This window comes from Stegostoma tigrinum, chromosome 27 (assembly GCF_030684315.1).
Source record: "Stegostoma tigrinum isolate sSteTig4 chromosome 27, sSteTig4.hap1, whole genome shotgun sequence".
Taxonomy (NCBI): Eukaryota; Metazoa; Chordata; class Chondrichthyes; order Orectolobiformes; family Stegostomatidae; genus Stegostoma; species Stegostoma tigrinum.
Genome location: NC_081380.1, coordinates 45,926,940 through 45,950,617, shown reverse-complemented (window position 1 = coordinate 45,950,617; position 23,678 = coordinate 45,926,940). Strand labels below are relative to the sequence as shown.

At 54.8% G+C, this 23,678-nt stretch overlaps 1 protein-coding gene across 1 annotated transcript in view; it reads right to left on the bottom strand.

Moving 5' to 3' along the window:
- Nucleotides 1-23,678, bottom strand: part of sarm1 (sterile alpha and TIR motif containing 1) — a 46,099-nt gene that overhangs the window by 13,264 nt on the left and 9,157 nt on the right. The window contains exon 7 of the mRNA XM_048557321.2: nucleotides 23,116-23,305. Coding sequence (XP_048413278.2) covers nucleotides 23,116-23,305 — 190 coding nt within the window. The remainder of the gene's footprint in view (nucleotides 1-23,115; nucleotides 23,306-23,678) is intronic.

The window sequence follows — 23,678 nt, the reverse complement described above, 5'->3', positions numbered from 1 at the left end:
TGGGGTACAGTCCCACACACACACTGACTCTCACTGGGGTACAGTCCCACACACACTGACTCTCACTGGGGTACAGTCCCACACACACTGACTCTCACTGGGGTACAGTCCCACACTCACTGACTCTCACTGGGGTACAGTCCCACACTCACTGACTCTCACTGGGGTACAGTCCCACACACACTGACCCTCACTGGGGTACAGTCCCACACACACACTGACCCTCACTGGGGTACAGTCCCACACACACACTGACTCTCACTGGGGTACAGTCCCACACTCACTGACTCTCACTGGGGTACAGTCCCACACTCACTGACCCTCACTGGGGTACAGTCCCACACACACACTGACTCTCTCTGGGGTACAGTCCCACACACACTGACCCTCACTGGGGTACAGTCCCACACTCACTGACCCTCACTGGGGTACAGTCCCACACACACACTGACCCTCACTGGGGTACAGTCCCACACTCACTGACCCTCACTGGGGTACAGTCCCACACACACACTGACTCTCTCTGGGGTACAGTCCCACACACACTGACCCTCACTGGGGTACAGTCCCACACTCACTGACCCTCACTGGGGTACAGTCCCACACACACTGACTCTCTCTGGGGTACAGTCCCACACTCACTGACCCTCACTGGGGTACAGTCCCACACACACTGACTCTCTCTGGGGTACAGTCCCACACACACACTGACTCTCACTGGGATACAGTCCCACACACACTGACTCTCACTGGGGTACAGTCCCACACACACTGACTCCCACTGGGGTATAGTCCCACACTGACTCTCACTGGGGTACGGTCCCACACACACACTGACTCTCACTGGGGTACAGTCCCACACACACACTGACCCTCACTGGGGTACAGTCCCACACACACACTGACCCTCACTGGGGTACAGTCCCACACACACACTGACTCTCACTGGGGTACAGTCCCACACACACTGACTCTCACTGGGGTACAGTCCCACACACACTGACCCTCACTGGGGTACAGTCCCACACACACACACTGACTCTCACTGGGGTACAGTCCCACACACACTGACTCTCACTGGGGTACAGTCCCACACACACTGACTCTCACTGGGGTACAGTCCCACACACACACTGACTCTCGCTGGGGTACGGTCCCACACACACACTGACTCTCACTGGGGTACGGTCCCACACACACACTGACTCTCACTGGGGTACAGTCCCACACACACTGACTCTCACTGGGGTACAGTCCCACACACACTGACCCTCACTGGGGTACAGTCCCACACACACACACTGACTCTCACTGGGGTACAGTCCCACACACACTGACTCTCACTGGGGTACAGTCCCACACACACACTGACTCTCACTGGGGGTAGTCCCACACACACTGACCCTCACTGGGGTACAGTCCCACACACACACTGACCCTCACTGGGGTACAGTCCCACACACACACTGACCCTCACTGGGGTACAGTCCCACACACACACTGACTCTCACTGGGGTACAGTCCCACACACACACTGACTCTCTCTGGGGTACAGTCCCACACACACACTGACTCTCACTGGGGAACAGTCCCACACACACACTGACTCTCTCTGGGGTACAGTCCCACACACACTGACTCTCACTGGGGTACAGTCCCACACACACACTGACTCACACTGGGGTACAGTCCCACACTCACTGACTCTCTCTGGGGTACAGTCCCACACACACTGACTCTCACTGGGGTACAGTCCCACACACACTGACTCTCACTGGGGTACAGTCCCACACACACACTGACTCTCACTGGGGTACAGTCCCACACTCACTGACTCTCTCTGGGGTACAGTCCCACACACACTGACCCTCACTGGGGTACAGTCCCACACACACTGACTCTCACTGGGGTACAGTCCCACACACACACTGACCCTCACTGGGGTACAGTCCCACACACACACTGACTCTCACTGGGGTACAGTCCCACACACACTGACTCTCACTGGGGTACAGTCCCACACACACACTGACCCTCACTGGGGTACAGTCCCACACACACTGACTCTCACTGGGATACAGTCCCACACTCACTGACTCTCACTGGGGTACAGTCCCACACACACACTGACTCTCACTGGGGTACAGTCCCACACACACTGACTCTCACTGGGATACAGTCCCACACTCACTGACTCTCTCTGGGGTACAGTCCCACACTCACTGACCCTCACTGGGGTACAGTCCCACACACACTGACTCTCAATGGGGTACAGTCCCACACACACACTGACTCTCATTGGGATACAGTCCCACACACACACTGACTCTCACTGGGGTACAGTCCCACACACACACTGACTCTCACTGGGGTACAGTCCCACACACACTGACTCTCACTGGGGTACAGTCCCACACACACTGACTCTCACTGGGGTACAGTCCCACACACACTGACTCTCTTTGGGGTACAGTCCCACACACACTGACTCTCACTGGGGTACAGTCCCACACACACTGACTCTCTCTGGGGTACAGTCCCACACACACTGACTCTCTCTGGGGTACAGTCCCACACACACTGACTCTCACTGGGGTACAGTCCCACACACACTGACTCTCTCTGGGGTACAGTCCCACACACACACTGACTCTCACTGGGGTACAGTCCCACACACACTGACTCTCTCTGGGGTACAGTCCCACACACACACTGACTCTCACTGGGGTACGGTCCCACACACACTGACTCTCACTGGGGTACAGTCCCACACACACTGACTCTCACTGGGGTACAGTCCCACACACACACTGACTCTCACTGGGGTACAGTCCCACACACACACTGACTCTCACTGGGGTACAGTCCCACACACACACTGACTCTCACTGGGGTACAGTCCCACACACACACTGACTCTCACTGGGGTACAGTCCCACACACACTGACTCTCACTGGGGTACAGTCCCACACACACTGACTCTCACTGGGGTACAGTCCCACACACACTGACTCTCACTGGGGTACAGTCCCACACACACTGACTCTCACTGGGATACAGTCCCACACACACTGACTCTCACTGGGGTACAGTCCCACACACACTGACTCTCACTGGGATACAGTCCCACACACACTGACTCTCACTGGGGTACAGTCCCACACACACACTGACTCTCACTGGGATACAGTCCCACACACACTGACTCTCACTGGGGTACAGTCCCACACACACACTGACTCTCACTGGGGTACAGTCCCACACTCACACTGACTCTCACTGGGGTACAGTCCCACACACACTGACTCTCACTGGGGTACAGTCCCACACTCACACTGACTCTCACTGGGGTACAGTCCCACACTCACACTGACTCTCGCTGGGGTACAGTCCCACACACACTGACTCTCACTGGGGTACAGTCCCACACTCACTGACTCTCTCTGGGGTACAGTCCCACACACACTGACCCTCACTGGGGTACAGTCCCACACTCACTGACTCTCACTGGGGTACAGTCCCACACACACTGACTCTCACTGGGGTACAGTCCCACACACCCACTGACTCTCACTGGGGTACAGTCCCACACACACACTGACCCTCACTGGGGTACAGTCCCACACACACTGACCCTCACTGGGGTACGGTCCCACACACACTGACTCTCACTGGGGTACAGTCCCACACACACACTGACTCTCACTGGGGTACAGTCCCACACACACACTGACTCTCACTGGGGTACAGTCCCACACTCACTGACTCTCACTGGGGTACAGTCCCACACTCACTGACTCTCACTGGGGTACAGTCCCACACACACTGACTCTCACTGGGGTACAGTCCCACACACACACTGACTCTCACTGGGGTACAGTCCCACACACACACTGACTCTCACTGGGGTACAGTCCCACACACACTGACTCTCTCTGGGGTACAGTCCCACACACACTGACTCTCACTGGGGTACAGTCCCACACTCACTGACTCTCACTGGGGTACAGTCCCACACACACTGACTCTCACTGGGGTACAGTCCCACACACACTGACTCTCACTGGGGTACAGTCCCACACTCACTGACTCTCACTGGGGTACAGTCCCACACTCACTGACTCTCACTGGGGTACAGTTCCACACACACACTGACTCTCACTGGGGTACAGTCCCACACACACTGACTCTCACTGGGGTACAGTCCCACACACTCACTGACTCTCACTGGGGTACAGTCCCACACTCACTGACTCTCACTGGGGTACAGTCCACACACACTGACCCTCACTGGGGTACAGTCCACACACACACTGACCCTCACTGGGGTACAGTCCCACACACACTGACCCTCACTGGGGTACAGTCCCACACACACTGACCCTCACTGGGGTACAGTCCCACACTCACTGACCCTCACTGGGGTACAGTCCCACACACACTGACTCTCACTGGGGTACAGTCCCACACACACACTGACTCTCACTGGGGTACAGTCCCACACACACTGACTCTCACTGGGGTACAGTCCCACACACACTGACTCTCACTGGGGTACAGTCCCACACTCACTGACTCTCACTGGGGTACAGTCCCACACTCACTGACTCTCACTGGGGTACAGTCCCACACACACTGACCCTCACTGGGGTACAGTCCCACACACACACTGACCCTCACTGGGGTACAGTCCCACACACACACTGACTCTCACTGGGGTACAGTCCCACACTCACTGACTCTCACTGGGGTACAGTCCCACACTCACTGACCCTCACTGGGGTACAGTCCCACACACACACTGACTCTCTCTGGGGTACAGTCCCACACACACTGACCCTCACTGGGGTACAGTCCCACACTCACTGACCCTCACTGGGGTACAGTCCCACACACACACTGACCCTCACTGGGGTACAGTCCCACACTCACTGACCCTCACTGGGGTACAGTCCCACACACACACTGACTATCTCTGGAGTACAGTCCCACACACACTGACCCTCACTGGGGTACAGTCCCACACTCACTGACCCTCACTGGGGTACAGTCCCACACACACTGACTCTCTCTGGGGTACAGTCCCACACTCACTGACCCTCACTGGGGTACAGTCCCACACACACTGACTCTCTCTGGGGTACAGTCCCACACACACACTGACTCTCACTGGGATACAGTCCCACACACACTGACTCTCACTGGGGTACAGTCCCACACACACTGACTCTCACTGGGGTATAGTCCCACACTGACTCTCACTGGGGTACGGTCCCACACACACACTGACTCTCACTGGGGTACAGTCCCACACACACACTGACCCTCACTGGGGTACAGTCCCACACACACACTGACCCTCACTGGGGTACAGTCCCACACACACACTGACCCTCACTGGGGTACAGTCCCACACACACACTGACTCTCACTGGGGTACAGTCCCACACACACTGACTCTCACTGGGGTACAGTCCCACACACACTGACCCTCACTGGGGTACAGTCCCACACACACACACTGACTCTCACTGGGGTACAGTCCCACACACACTGACTCTCACTGGGGTACAGTCCCACACACACTGACTCTCACTGGGGTACAGTCCCACACACACACTGACTCTCGCTGGGGTACGGTCCCACACACACACTGACTCTCACTGGGGTACGGTCCCACACACACACTGACTCTCACTGGGGTACAGTCCCACACACACTGACTCTCACTGGGGTACAGTCCCACACACACTGACCCTCACTGGGGTACAGTCCCACACACACACACTGACTCTCACTGGGGTACAGTCCCACACACACTGACTCTCACTGGGGTACAGTCCCACACACACACTGACTCTCACTGGGGGTAGTCCCACACACACTGACCCTCACTGGGGTACAGTCCCACACACACACTGACCCTCACTGGGGTACAGTCCCACACACACACTGACCCTCACTGGGGTACAGTCCCACACACACACTGACTCTCACTGGGGTACAGTCCCACACACACACTGACTCTCTCTGGGGTACAGTCCCACACACACACTGACTCTCACTGGGGAACAGTCCCACACACACACTGACTCTCTCTGGGGTACAGTCCCACACACACTGACTCTCACTGGGGTACAGTCCCACACACACACTGACTCTCACTGGGGTACAGTCCCACACACACTGACTCTCTCTGGGGTACAGTCCCACACACACTGACTCTCACTGGGGTACAGTCCCACACACACTGACTCTCACTGGGGTACAGTCCCACACACACACTGACTCTCACTGGGGTACAGTCCCACACTCACTGACTCTCTCTGGGGTACAGTCCCACACACACTGACCCTCACTGGGGTACAGTCCCACACACACTGACTCTCACTGGGGTACAGTCCCACACACACACTGACCCTCACTGGGGTACAGTCCCACACACACACTGACTCTCACTGGGGTACAGTCCCACACACACTGACTCTCACTGGGGTACAGTCCCACACACACACTGACCCTCACTGGGGTACAGTCCCACACACACTGACTCTCACTGGGATACAGTCCCACACTCACTGACTCTCACTGGGGTACAGTCCCACACACACACTGACTCTCACTGGGGTACAGTCCCACACACACTGACTCTCACTGGGATACAGTCCCACACTCACTGACTCTCTCTGGGGTACAGTCCCACACTCACTGACCCTCACTGGGGTACAGTCCCACACACACTGACTCTCAATGGGGTACAGTCCCACACACACACTGACTCTCATTGGGATACAGTCCCACACACACACTGACTCTCACTGGGGTACAGTCCCACACACACACTGACTCTCACTGGGGTACAGTCCCACACACACACTGACTCTCACTGGGGTACAGTCCCACACACACTGACTCTCACTGGGGTACAGTCCCACACACACTGACTCTCACTGGGGTACAGTCCCACACACACTGACTCTCTCTGGGGTACAGTCCCACACACACTGACTCTCACTGGGGTACAGTCCCACACACACTGACTCTCTCTGGGGTACAGTCCCACACACACTGACTCTCTCTGGGGTACAGTCCCACACACACTGACTCTCACTGGGGTACAGTCCCACACACACTGACTCTCTCTGGGGTACAGTCCCACACACACACTGACTCTCACTGGGGTACAGTCCCACACACACTGACTCTCTCTGGGGTACAGTCCCACACACACACTGACTCTCACTGGGGTACGGTCCCACACACACTGACTCTCACTGGGGTACAGTCCCACACACACTGACTCTCACTGGGGTACAGTCCCACACACACACTGACTCTCACTGGGGTACAGTCCCACACACACACTGACTCTCACTGGGGTACAGTCCCACACACACACTGACTCTCACTGGGGTACAGTCCCACACACACACTGACTCTCACTGGGGTACAGTCCCACACACACTGACTCTCACTGGGGTACAGTCCCACACACACTGACTCTCACTGGGGTACAGTCCCACACACACTGACTCTCACTGGGGTACAGTCCCACACACACTGACTCTCACTGGGATACAGTCCCACACACACTGACTCTCACTGGGGTACAGTCCCACACACACTGACTCTCACTGGGATACAGTCCCACACACACTGACTCTCACTGGGGTACAGTCCCACACACACACTGACTCTCACTGGGATACAGTCCCACACACACTGACTCTCACTGGGGTACAGTCCCACACACACACTGACTCTCACTGGGGTACAGTCCCACACTCACACTGACTCTCACTGGGGTACAGTCCCACACACACTGACTCTCACTGGGGTACAGTCCCACACTCACACTGACTCTCACTGGGGTACAGTCCCACACTCACACTGACTCTCGCTGGGGTACAGTCCCACACACACTGACTCTCACTGGGGTACAGTCCCACACTCACTGACTCTCTCTGGGGTACAGTCCCACACACACTGACCCTCACTGGGGTACAGTCCCACACTCACTGACTCTCACTGGGGTACAGTCCCACACACACTGACTCTCACTGGGGTACAGTCCCACACACCCACTGACTCTCACTGGGGTACAGTCCCACACTCACTGACTCTCTCTGGGGTACAGTCCCACACACACTGACCCTCACTGGGGTACAGTCCCACACTCACTGACTCTCACTGGGGTACAGTCCCACACACCCACTGACTCTCACTGGGGTACAGTCCCACACACACACTGACTCTCACTGGGGTACAGTCCCACACTCACACTGACTCTCACTGGGGTACAGTCCCACTCACACTGACTCTCACTGGGGTACAGTCCCACACACACACTGACCCTCACTGGGGTACAGTCCCACACACTCACTGACTCTCACTGGGGTACAGTCCCACATTCACTGACTCTCACTGGGGTACAGTCCCACACACACTGACTCTCACTGGGGTACAGTCCCACACACACTGACTCTCACTGGGGTACAGTCCCACACACACTGACTCTCACTGGGGTACAGTCCCACACACCCACTGACTCTCACTGGGGTACAGTCCCACACTCACTGACTCTCTCTGGGGTACAGTCCCACACACACTGACCCTCACTGGGGTACAGTCCCACACTCACTGACTCTCACTGGGGTACAGTCCCACACACCCACTGACTCTCACTGGGGTACAGTCCCACACACACACTGACTCTCACTGGGGTACAGTCCCACACTCACACTGACTCTCACTGGGGTACAGTCCCACTCACACTGACCCTCACTGGGGTACAGTCCCACACACACTGACTCTCACTGGGGTACAGTCCCACACACACACTGACCCTCACTGGGGTACAGTCCCACACACACACTGACTCTCACTGGGGTACAGTCCCACACACACTGACTCTCACTGGGGTACAGTCCCACACACACACTGACCCTCACTGGGGTACAGTCCCACACACACTGACTCTCACTGGGATACAGTCCCACACTCACTGACTCTCACTGGGGTACAGTCCCACACACACACTGACTCTCACTGGGGTACAGTCCCACACACACTGACTCTCACTGGGATACAGTCCCACACTCACTGACTCTCTCTGGGGTACAGTCCCACACTCACTGACCCTCACTGGGGTACAGTCCCACACACACTGACTCTCAATGGGGTACAGTCCCACACACACACTGACTCTCATTGGGATACAGTCCCACACACACACTGACTCTCACTGGGGTACAGTCCCACACACACACTGACTCTCACTGGGGTACAGTCCCACACACACACTGACTCTCACTGGGGTACAGTCCCACACACACTGACTCTCACTGGGGTACAGTCCCACACACACTGACTCTCACTGGGGTACAGTCCCACACACACTGACTCTCTCTGGGGTACAGTCCCACACACACTGACTCTCACTGGGGTACAGTCCCACACACACTGACTCTCTCTGGGGTACAGTCCCACACACACTGACTCTCTCTGGGGTACAGTCCCACACACACTGACTCTCACTGGGGTACAGTCCCACACACACTGACTCTCTCTGGGGTACAGTCCCACACACACACTGACTCTCACTGGGGTACAGTCCCACACACACTGACTCTCTCTGGGGTACAGTCCCACACACACACTGACTCTCACTGGGGTACGGTCCCACACACACTGACTCTCACTGGGGTACAGTCCCACACACACTGACTCTCACTGGGGTACAGTCCCACACACACACTGACTCTCACTGGGGTACAGTCCCACACACACACTGACTCTCACTGGGGTACAGTCCCACACACACACTGACTCTCACTGGGGTACAGTCCCACACACACACTGACTCTCACTGGGGTACAGTCCCACACACACTGACTCTCACTGGGGTACAGTCCCACACACACTGACTCTCACTGGGGTACAGTCCCACACACACTGACTCTCACTGGGGTACAGTCCCACACACACTGACTCTCACTGGGATACAGTCCCACACACACTGACTCTCACTGGGGTACAGTCCCACACACACTGACTCTCACTGGGATACAGTCCCACACACACTGACTCTCACTGGGGTACAGTCCCACACACACACTGACTCTCACTGGGATACAGTCCCACACACACTGACTCTCACTGGGGTACAGTCCCACACACACACTGACTCTCACTGGGGTACAGTCCCACACTCACACTGACTCTCACTGGGGTACAGTCCCACACACACTGACTCTCACTGGGGTACAGTCCCACACTCACACTGACTCTCACTGGGGTACAGTCCCACACTCACACTGACTCTCGCTGGGGTACAGTCCCACACACACTGACTCTCACTGGGGTACAGTCCCACACTCACTGACTCTCTCTGGGGTACAGTCCCACACACACTGACCCTCACTGGGGTACAGTCCCACACTCACTGACTCTCACTGGGGTACAGTCCCACACACACTGACTCTCACTGGGGTACAGTCCCACACACCCACTGACTCTCACTGGGGTACAGTCCCACACTCACTGACTCTCTCTGGGGTACAGTCCCACACACACTGACCCTCACTGGGGTACAGTCCCACACTCACTGACTCTCACTGGGGTACAGTCCCACACACCCACTGACTCTCACTGGGGTACAGTCCCACACACACACTGACTCTCACTGGGGTACAGTCCCACACTCACACTGACTCTCACTGGGGTACAGTCCCACTCACACTGACTCTCACTGGGGTACAGTCCCACACACACACTGACCCTCACTGGGGTACAGTCCCACACACTCACTGACTCTCACTGGGGTACAGTCCCACACTCACTGACTCTCACTGGGGTACAGTCCCACACACACTGACTCTCACTGGGGTACAGTCCCACACACACTGACTCTCACTGGGGTACAGTCCCACACACCCACTGACTCTCACTGGGGTACAGTCCCACACTCACTGACTCTCTCTGGGGTACAGTCCCACACACACTGACCCTCACTGGGGTACAGTCCCACACTCACTGACTCTCACTGGGGTACAGTCCCACACACCCACTGACTCTCACTGGGGTACAGTCCCACACACACACTGACTCTCACTGGGGTACAGTCCCACACTCACACTGACTCTCACTGGGGTACAGTCCCACTCACACTGACTCTCACTGGGGTACAGTCCCACACACACACTGACCCTCACTGGGGTACAGTCCCACACACTCACTGACTCTCACTGGGGTACAGTCCCACACTCACTGACTCTCACTGGGGTACAGTCCCACACACACTGACCCTCACTGGGGTACAGTCCCACACTCACTGACCCTCACTGGGGTACAGTCCCACACTCACTGACTCTCGCTGGGGTACAGTCCCACACACACTGACTCTCACTGGGGTACAGTCCCACACTCACTGACTCTCTCTGGGGTACAGTCCCACACACACTGACCCTCACTGGGGTACAGTCCCACACTCACTGACTCTCACTGGGGTACAGTCCCACACACACTGACTCTCACTGGGGTACAGTCCCACACACCCACTGACTCTCACTGGGGTACAGTCCCACACTCACTGACTCTCTCTGGGGTACAGTCCCACACACACTGACCCTCACTGGGGTACAGTCCCACACTCACTGACTCTCACTGGGGTACAGTCCCACACACCCACTGACTCTCACTGGGGTACAGTCCCACACACACACTGACTCTCACTGGGGTACAGTCCCACACTCACACTGACTCTCACTGGGGTACAGTCCCACACACACACTGACCCTCACTGGGGTACAGTCCCACACACTCACTGACTCTCACTGGGGTACAGTCCCACACACACTGACTCTCACTGGGATACAGTCCCACACACACTGACTCTCACTGGGGTACAGTCCCACACACACACTGACTCTCACTGGGATACAGTCCCACACACACTGACTCTCACTGGGGTACAGTCCCACACACACACTGACTCTCACTGGGGTACAGTCCCACACTCACACTGACTCTCACTGGGGTACAGTCCCACACACACTGACTCTCACTGGGGTACAGTCCCACACACACACTGACTCTCACTGGGGTACAGTCCCACACTCACACTGACTCTCGCTGGGGTACAGTCCCACACACACTGACTCTCACTGGGGTACAGTCCCACACTCACTGACTCTCTCTGGGGTACAGTCCCACACACACTGACCCTCACTGGGGTACAGTCCCACACTCACTGACTCTCACTGGGGTACAGTCCCACACACACTGACTCTCACTGGGGTACAGTCCCACACACCCACTGACTCTCACTGGGGTACAGTCCCACACTCACTGACTCTCTCTGGGGTACAGTCCCACACACACTGACCCTCACTGGGGTACAGTCCCACACTCACTGACTCTCACTGGGGTACAGTCCCACACACCCACTGACTCTCACTGGGGTACAGTCCCACACACACACTGACTCTCACTGGGGTACAGTCCCACACTCACACTGACTCTCACTGGGGTACAGTCCCACTCACACTGACTCTCACTGGGGTACAGTCCCACACACACACTGACCCTCACTGGGGTACAGTCCCACACACTCACTGACTCTCACTGGGGTACAGTCCCACACTCACTGACTCTCACTGGGGTACAGTCCCACACACACTGACTCTCACTGGGGTACAGTCCCACACACACTGACTCTCACTGGGGTACAGTCCCACACACACTGACTCTCACTGGGGTACAGTCCCACACACCCACTGACTCTCACTGGGGTACAGTCCCACACTCACTGACTCTCTCTGGGGTACAGTCCCACACACACTGACCCTCACTGGGGTACAGTCCCACACTCACTGACTCTCACTGGGGTACAGTCCCACACACCCACTGACTCTCACTGGGGTACAGTCCCACACACACACTGACTCTCACTGGGGTACAGTCCCACACTCACACTGACTCTCACTGGGGTACAGTCCCACTCACACTGACCCTCACTGGGGTACAGTCCCACACACACTGACTCTCACTGGGGTACAGTCCCACACACACACTGACCCTCACTGGGGTACAGTCCCACACACACACTGACTCTCACTGGGGTACAGTCCCACACACACTGACTCTCACTGGGGTACAGTCCCACACACACACTGACCCTCACTGGGGTACAGTCCCACACACACTGACTCTCACTGGGATACAGTCCCACACTCACTGACTCTCACTGGGGTACAGTCCCACACACACACTGACTCTCACTGGGGTACAGTCCCACACACACTGACTCTCACTGGGATACAGTCCCACACTCACTGACTCTCTCTGGGGTACAGTCCCACACTCACTGACCCTCACTGGGGTACAGTCCCACACACACTGACTCTCAATGGGGTACAGTCCCACACACACACTGACTCTCATTGGGATACAGTCCCACACACACACTGACTCTCACTGGGGTACAGTCCCACACACACACTGACTCTCACTGGGGTACAGTCCCACACACACACTGACTCTCACTGGGGTACAGTCCCACACACACTGACTCTCACTGGGGTACAGTCCCACACACACTGACTCTCACTGGGGTACAGTCCCACACACACTGACTCTCTCTGGGGTACAGTCCCACACACACTGACTCTCACTGGGGTACAGTCCCACACACACTGACTCTCTCTGGGGTACAGTCCCACACACACTGACTCTCTCTGGGGTACAGTCCCACACACACTGACTCTCACTGGGGTACAGTCCCACACACACTGACTCTCTCTGGGGTACAGTCCCACACACACACTGACTCTCACTGGGGTACAGTCCCACACACACTGACTCTCTCTGGGGTACAGTCCCACACACACACTGACTCTCACTGGGGTACGGTCCCACACACACTGACTCTCACTGGGGTACAGTCCCACACACACTGACTCTCACTGGGGTACAGTCCCACACACACACTGACTCTCACTGGGGTACAGTCCCACACACACACTGACTCTCACTGGGGTACAGTCCCACACACACACTGACTCTCACTGGGGTACAGTCCCACACACACACTGACTCTCACTGGGGTACAGTCCCACACACACTGACTCTCACTGGGGTACAGTCCCACACACACTGACTCTCACTGGGGTACAGTCCCACACACACTGACTCTCACTGGGGTACAGTCCCACACACACTGACTCTCACTGGGATACAGTCCCACACACACTGACTCTCACTGGGGTACAGTCCCACACACACTGACTCTCACTGGGATACAGTCCCACACACACTGACTCTCACTGGGGTACAGTCCCACACACACACTGACTCTCACTGGGATACAGTCCCACACACACTGACTCTCACTGGGGTACAGTCCCACACACACACTGACTCTCACTGGGGTACAGTCCCACACTCACACTGACTCTCACTGGGGTACAGTCCCACACACACTGACTCTCACTGGGGTACAGTCCCACACTCACACTGACTCTCACTGGGGTACAGTCCCACACTCACACTGACTCTCGCTGGGGTACAGTCCCACACACACTGACTCTCACTGGGGTACAGTCCCACACTCACTGACTCTCTCTGGGGTACAGTCCCACACACACTGACCCTCACTGGGGTACAGTCCCACACTCACTGACTCTCACTGGGGTACAGTCCCACACACACTGACTCTCACTGGGGTACAGTCCCACACACCCACTGACTCTCACTGGGGTACAGTCCCACACTCACTGACTCTCTCTGGGGTACAGTCCCACACACACTGACCCTCACTGGGGTACAGTCCCACACTCACTGACTCTCACTGGGGTACAGTCCCACACACCCACTGACTCTCACTGGGGTACAGTCCCACACACACACTGACTCTCACTGGGGTACAGTCCCACACTCACACTGACTCTCACTGGGGTACAGTCCCACTCACACTGACTCTCTCTGGGGTACAGTCCCACACACACTGACCCTCACTGGGGTACAGTCCCACACTCACTGACTCTCACTGGGGTACAGTCCCACACACCCACTGACTCTCACTGGGGTACAGTCCCACACACACACTGACTCTCACTGGGGTACAGTCCCACACTCACACTGACTCTCACTGGGGTACAGTCCCACTCACACTGACTCTCACTGGGGTACAGTCCCACACACACACTGACCCTCACTGGGGTACAGTCCCACACTCACTGACTCTCTCTGGGGTACAGTCCCACACACACTGACCCTCACTGGGGTACAGTCCCACACTCACTGACTCTCACTGGGGTACAGTCCCACACACCCACTGACTCTCACTGGGGTACAGTCCCACACACACACTGACTCTCACTGGGGTACAGTCCCACACTCACACTGACTCTCACTGGGGTACAGTCCCACTCACACTGACTCTCACTGGGGTACAGTCCCACACACACACTGACCCTCACTGGGGTACAGTCCCACACACTCACTGACTCTCACTGGGGTACAGTCCCACACTCACTGACTCTCACTGGGGTACAGTCCCACACACACTGACCCTCACTGGGGTACAGTCCCACACTCACTGACCCTCACTGGGGTACAGTCCCACACTCACTGACTCTCGCTGGGGTACAGTCCCACACACACTGACTCTCACTGGGGTACAGTCCCACACTCACTGACTCTCTCTGGGGTACAGTCCCACACACACTGACCCTCACTGGGGTACAGTCCCACACTCACTGACTCTCACTGGGGTACAGTCCCACACACACTGACTCTCACTGGGGTACAGTCCCACACACCCACTGACTCTCACTGGGGTACAGTCCCACACTCACTGACTCTCTCTGGGGTACAGTCCCACACACACTGACCCTCACTGGGGTACAGTCCCACACTCACTGACTCTCACTGGGGTACAGTCCCACACACACACTGACTCTCACTGGGGTACAGTCCCACACTCACACTGACTCTCACTGGGGTACAGTCCCACTCACACTGACTCTCACTGGGGTACAGTCCCACACACACACTGACCCTCACTGGGGTACAGTCCCACACACTCACTGACTCTCACTGGGGTACAGTCCCACACTCACTGACTCTCACTGGGGTACAGTCCCACACACACTGACTCTCACTGGGGTACAGTCCCACACACACTGACTCTCACTGGGGTACAGTCCCACACACCCACTGACTCTCACTGGGGTACAGTCCCACACTCACTGACTCTCTCTGGGGTACAGTCCCACACACACTGACCCTCACTGGGGTACAGTCCCACACTCACTGACTCTCACTGGGGTACAGTCCCACACACCCACTGACTCTCACTGGGGTACAGTCCCACACACACACTGACTCTCACTGGGGTACAGTCCCACACTCACACTGACTCTCACTGGGGTACAGTCCCACTCACACTGACTCTCACTGGGGTACAGTCCCACACACACACTGACCCTCACTGGGGTACAGTCCCACACACTCACTGACTCTCACTGGGGTACAGTCCCACACTCACTGACTCTCACTGGGGTACAGTCCCACACACACACTGACCCTCACTGGGGTACAGTCCCACACACACACTGACCCTCACTGGGGTACAGTCCCACACACACTGACTCTCACTGGGGTACAGTCCCACACACACACTGACCCTCACTGGGGTACAGTCCCACACACACACTGACCCTCACTGGGGTACAGTCCCACACACACTGACTCTCACTGGGGTACAGTCCCACACACACACTGACTCTCACTGGGGTACAGTCCCACACACACTGACTCTCACTGGGGTACAGTCCCACACACACACTGACTCTCACTGGGGTTCAGTCCCACACACACACTGACCCTCACTGGGGTACAGTCCCACACTCACTGACTCTCTCTGGGGTACAGTCCCACACACACTGACCCTCACTGGGGTACAGTCCCACACTCACTGACTCTCACTGGGGTACAGTCCCACACACACTGACTCTCACTGGGGTACAGTCCCACACACCCACTGACTCTCACTGGGGTACAGTCCCACACTCACTGACTCTCTCTGGGGTACAGTCCCACACACACTGACCCTCACTGGGGTACAGTCCCACACTCACTGACTCTCACTGGGGTACAGTCCCACACACCCACTGACTCTCACTGGGGTACAGTCCCACACACACACTGACTCTCACTGGGGTACAGTCCCACACTCACACTGACTCTCACTGGGGTACAGTCCCACACACACACTGACCCTCACTGGGGTACAGTCCCACACACTCACTGACTCTCACTGGGGTACAGTCCCACACTCACTGACTCTCACTGGGGTACAGTCCCACACACACTGACTCTCACTGGGGTACAGTCCCACACACACTGACTCTCACTGGGGTACAGTCCCACACACCCACTGACTCTCACTGGGGTACAGTCCCACACTCACTGACTCTCTCTGGGGTACAGTCCCACACACACTGACCCTCACTGGGGTACAGTCCCACACTCACTGACTCTCACTGGGGTACAGTCCCACACACCCACTGACTCTCACTGGGGTACAGTCCCACACACACACTGACTCTCACTGGGGTACAGTCCCACACTCACACTGACTCTCACTGGGGTACAGTCCCACTCACACTGACTCTCACTGGGGTACAGTCCCACACACACACTGACCCTCACTGGGGTACAGTCCCACACACTCACTGACTCTCACTGGGGTACAGTCCCACACTCACTGACTCTCACTGGGGTACAGTCCCACACACACACTGACCCTCACTGGGGTACAGTCCCACACACACACTGACCCTCACTGGGGTACAGTCCCACACACACTGACTCTCACTGGGGTACAGTCCCACACACACACTGACCCTCACTGGGGTACAGTCCCACACACACACTGACCCTCACTGGGGTACAGTCCCACACACACTGACTCTCACTGGGGTACAGTCCCACACACACACTGACTCTCACTGGGGTACAGTCCCACACACACTGACTCTCACTGGGGTACAGTCCCACACACACACTGACTCTCACTGGGGTTCAGTCCCACACACACACTGACCCTCACTGGGGTACAGTCCCACACACACACTGACTCTCACTGGGGTACAGTCCCACACACACTGACTCTCACTGGGGTACGGTCCCACACACACTGACTCTCACTGGGGTACAGTCCCACACACACACTGACCCTCACTGGGGTACAGTCCCACACACACTGACCCTCACTGGGGTACAGTCCCACACACACACACTGACTCTCACTGGGGTACAGTCCCACACACACTGACTCTCACTGGGGTACAGTCCCACACACACTGACCCTCACTGAGGTACAGTCCCACACACACTGACCCTCACTGGGGTACAGTCCCACACACACACTGACTCTCACTGGGGTACAGTCCCACACACACTGACCCTCACTGGGGTACAGTCCCACACACACACTGACTCTCACTGGGGTACAGTCCCACACACACTGCCCCTCACTGGGGTACAGTCCCACACACACACTGACCCTCACTGGGATACACTCCCACACTCACTGACTCTCACTGGGGTACAGTCCCACACACACACTGACCCTCACTGGGGTACAGTGCCACACACACACTGACTCTCACTGGGGTACAGTCCCACACACACTGACCCTCACTGGGGTACAGTCCCACACACACACTGACTCTCACTGGGGTACAGTCCCACACACACACTGACTCTCACTGGGGTACAGTCCCACACACACACTGACTCTCACTGGGGTACAGTCCCACCCACACTGACTCTCACTGGGGTACAGTCCCACACACACTGACCCTCACTGGGGTACAGTCCCACACACATCGACGGGTGTTTTTCTGGCTGTACAGCTGCTTTGTTGGTCTGACCTGGCACCTTCAAAAATCTGAATGAATCTGGTTACAATGAGGTGCCGAGATGTGCAGGGTAGGGTGGATTGGCCATGCTAAATTGCCCGTAGTGTCCAGGGACGTTTCGGTTAGTTCAGTTAGATGTGGGGAAATGCAGCGGTAAAGGGAATAAATTGGGGGGATGCCCTTCGCAGGGGGCTGTTTGGACCTGTTGGGCCGAATGGCCAGTTTCCACACTGTTGTGATTCTGCGTCTCCCTGTGCAGATTGAAGCTGGGGTGCAGTATGGCTCACTGTTGCCCCCAGCTGCTTGCAGTTGGTATTGTCTTTTAAGGACTTCTCACCTTCATTTGAACAAAGAGATTCACATCTTTGCGACAATTGCAACCTGTCTGCGAGGAATTATAATTTACACTGTGATGAACAACCATACGGGTTGCTGTGCTTCAGGAGCAATGCACTTGAAACCCCAGAATGATCATTTATCGCTGCCAGGAAGGACAGCAATTCCAAACCACAGGGTACTGGTTTCAGGTGAGAGGGGGATGATTTAAAAGGGACCTGAGGGGCAACATTTTCACACTGTTGTTGATGTGTATGTGGAATGAGCAGCCAGAATAAGTGGTAGATGCAGGTACAGCTACAACATTTTAAAGATATTTGGTCAGGTACATCAATAGGAGAGGCTTGGCAGGATATGGGCCAAGCGCAGGCAGGAGGGACGAGTTTAGTTTGGGATTATAGTCGGCACGGACTGGTTCGTCTGAAGGGTTTGTTTCCATGGTCTCAGACTCAATATTCTTTTCTTCAGTGATTGCCTGCAATGACACTGCCAGTATCAGACGTTGATCTGTAGCTAAAATACCTGGAGTGGTTTTCAATTTGGGAATGTACAGGAAGGCATTGTTTTTGGAGCATGGAGATTGTTACGTTATTGGAACAGAGCTTCAGCCTTTAAGTTATGGGAAATCTGCCTGCTGATAGCCTTTGGATTGGTTGAGCCGTGGTTTAGCTGCAGGTTGGTGGGAGCAGCGTGGCAAGGAATATCTGCAATCAGCAAACAGAATTGTCTCTCCCTTCTCTCCATATGGGTGCAAGAACAACAAATAAAAGACGAGAAACTTCAGTGATAGAATTCTAAAACAAGACCCAGATCTACCCGATCGGCTACTCAGTTGAAAAATGACCATCACCCTACAGACAACAATGTGTAATCGTTGCTAAAATCACAAGAACTGTGAGAATTAACTCTCCACGTTGTGTACTGAACCTTTTTTCACTCTGAATTTGTTTTCTCTGTGTTTCTCTATCCTACTTTTTGCGTCAAACTGTGTGACTTTTGGTGGTCCTGTTTGTGAATGTGTCTGCGTGCTTTTGGGGTTTTAAAGAGGTACACTTTAAGTCATATCGTAGTAAATTAGTCATCCACTCTCCATTCTCTGCCATTTATTTTGGAGCAAGTTTGTTCCCAGTAAATAGACTTATTTTCCTGTTAATGATGGAATCTGGGATGATTTACTTTTATTCTGAATAGCAGTGTGTCAGGGAAATTGGTCAGATGGCTTATTTGGGCAATTACACGATGGGGATGGATTTTGGAACAGTGGGGCTCGACTGTCAGGCATCCTTCCCTGTCAAATCAGAACATCACAAACTGCAGGTCAGTCAGAGATTATGTGTCAGTTGAGGATGTGCTTCTATTGTTAATTCACATTATTTAGAACATAGATCAGTACAGGCCCTTCGGCCCACAATGTTGTGCCGAACTTTTACCCTAAACCTAAGGTCTATCTATTACACCATAATCCATGTGCCTATCTAATAGCTGCTTAAATGCCCCGAATTTGAATGACTCCACTACCCTCTCCAGCAATGCATTCCATGCCCCTACCACTCTTTAATGAGGAACCCCTCCTTGGAATTTAATTCCTTTTGCTAGCTGAAGAATGTAATCTGGCAGCTCTTTGTAAATACTTCACTTCAGCCTCAAAGAATTAGACCATTCAGCCCCTCCAGCCTGTTCCATCTGTGAGTCAAATCACAGCCGATCTGAATTGAACACTTTCCTTCGACATCCCTGAATCCAGCCACTGAGAAAAAAGTTTTACCAGTAAGAAAATAACCCAGTGCTTAGCTGGATGAACACAGCCGGCCAGGCAGCATCAGAGGAGCAATAAAGCTGATGATTCGGGTCGGGACTCCTCTCCAGAAATAAAGACTGGTCCCAATCCGAAATGTCAGCCTTCCTGCTCCTCAGATGCTGCTTGGCCTGCTGTGTTCATCCAGCTCCACACCTTGTTATCTCAGTCTCCAGCATCTGCAGCTGTTACTATCTCTGAAAAGTTCTACCAAACCCAGTTTTGAAGTTTTTAGCTGACCTCCCATCTCAGCAGCACTTTGGGGGCAAGAATTTCAGAATTCCACTCTGCCCTGGCTTCCAGACGTCACCGATGAATGGATTTGCTTGAATTTCTTCAACAACGTCTGCCTTTCCCTGAACATCCTTTTATCGATTTAAACAATTAGATCACCTGGAAATGTTCAAAACTCAAAAACTCAACGCGAGCGGTCAAAATAATATCTTTTTCAAGGGCTATTGGTGAGATTTTCTTGGGGGCTGCTGTTTGAGATTTGGAAGATGCATTTCGATTCCCACAGAGACTCACGGACTCACTAAGCAAATGATGCAGTCACTTAACAACAAAGCCTTGTAGCAAATGTATAAATAAGGTGTTCTATTTAATGTGCGTTAGAGAAGGGTCTAGACCCGAAATGTCAGCTTTCCTGCTCCTCTGATGCTGCTTGGCCTGCTGTGCTCATCCAGCTCTACACCTTAGATAACAAAGTGTGAAGCTGGATGAACACAGCAGGCCAAGCAGCATCTTAGGGGCACAAAAGCTGACGTTTCGGGCCTAGATCTACACCGTGTTATCTCAGATTCTCCAGCATCTGCGGTTCCTTCTATCTCCCAAACTCAGTTCCTGAAATGGGACCACAACACAGTTCTTGTGGACAGAGATAATGGGAGCTGCAGATGCTGGAGAATCCAAGATAACAAAGTGTGGAGCTGGATGACTTTTGTTCAGCCATGTATATAGCTCAGTAGCTTTTGTAACTTTTTGTATGATTTCCTATTTGGGTTCCCCACTTGCCCATTCAGCCCCACACATTAACTTTGCAACATACCCTCACCCTGTAAAGCCCTGGAGGGAATTTGGATTCCTCTTTGCGTGAGCTCGGCATCCTCTAAAGAAGCAGACACAGTGAAAACTTGGATCTCTCCATGTGGATCAATATCAAAGGTGAGCCTGTGGTCTCTGCCGTGGTGATCTTTAACCGGAGGGTGTACCGTTCATAAGCAACCTCTCCTTCAACATCAGCTACACATTAATGAGCTTAACATTGAAAACCTAACCCCAACACCATTTACTGCAACTGTTCAAATGCTGGAAGTTTTGGAGTAACAGGAAAATGGTTCGTTGTCACTGTAAAGCATGTATGTAGATGCATCTGCTCCCTGGAAATATTGGAATATTTTTAGGTTTTTAAATCCCGGTGGGGGCAGGGCTTGCGGAGAATGGGGAGCAGCTCAGGACTGAGCCCAGTGATTCTGGCCGGGATCCTCACCGGAATCTTCTCCAAGGATTAACTGCAGCTGTGTCGGCCCGTGTTGAAGCCCCATGGAGATCCAGCCCATCCTCCCGGTCACGGGCTGGGACTCTATCCATCACTGGCTGCTGAGCAAGAATCCCAAAACAGCACCCCCCAGAACCCTCTCCCTGCCCCTTCCTGCTGTTCATTCACAGTGAGACAGGCAGAGAGAGATGGGGGGGTGGGGTGAGACGGGTAATGGAGGTGCAAAACACTGGAGAGGGAGAGGGAGAGGGCAAGGGAGGGGTAAAGCAGTGGGTGGAGAGGGCATTGGAGGGGTATAACAGAGGGGGGAGAGGGCATTGGAGGGGTATAACAGAGGGGGGAGAGGGCATTGGAGGGGTATAACCGTGGGGAGAGAGGGCATTGGAGCGGTATAACCGTGGGGGAAGTGGAAGGGGGTTGGGAAAGGCCCATTATCGTTGGGACATTGTTTTGCTTGTACAGGTTACTGGCACACACCCCAGACACTCACTTGCTCACCACCTCACTCACTCACCCCCATCCTAATCCCCTCACCACCACCCCCTCCCTCACTCACCCTGTGCACCCAGTCTTTCCGCTCAGTGTCTCCCATGCACTTGTCCAGACAATTGGCTGAAAGCACCAGAACGAAGTTCTTTGCTCTGGTCACACTCTGACAAAGTTTATCCTCGAACCTGCCAGCCTCCAGCTTCTCCACATCAATGAAGACACTGAACCCTCGAAGCTGCAGGTGAACCTTCAACAGACTGAGTGGGGCAGTGGCAGAGAGAGAGAGCCAGGTGTGACGGACAGAGGGAGAGGGAGACAGAGAAATGGGAGGGAGGGGGTGAGCAAGAGAGAAGGGGGAGAGATAGGGAGAGAGGGAAAGAGAGAGGAAGAGAGAGATGGAGAGAGAGGGATACAGGGAGGAGAGAAGGAAAGAGAGAGAGAGAGAGGGATACAAGAAGGAGAGCGGGAAAGAGAGAGAGTGAGAGAGAGTGATACAGGGAGGAGACAGGGAGAGAAAGAAGAGGGAAAGAGAGGGATACAGGGAAGAGAGAGAGAAAATAGAAATGAGTGAGAGAGAGAGAGAGAATGGGGGACAGTGAGAAAGACAGACAGAATGAGGGCGAGTGACAG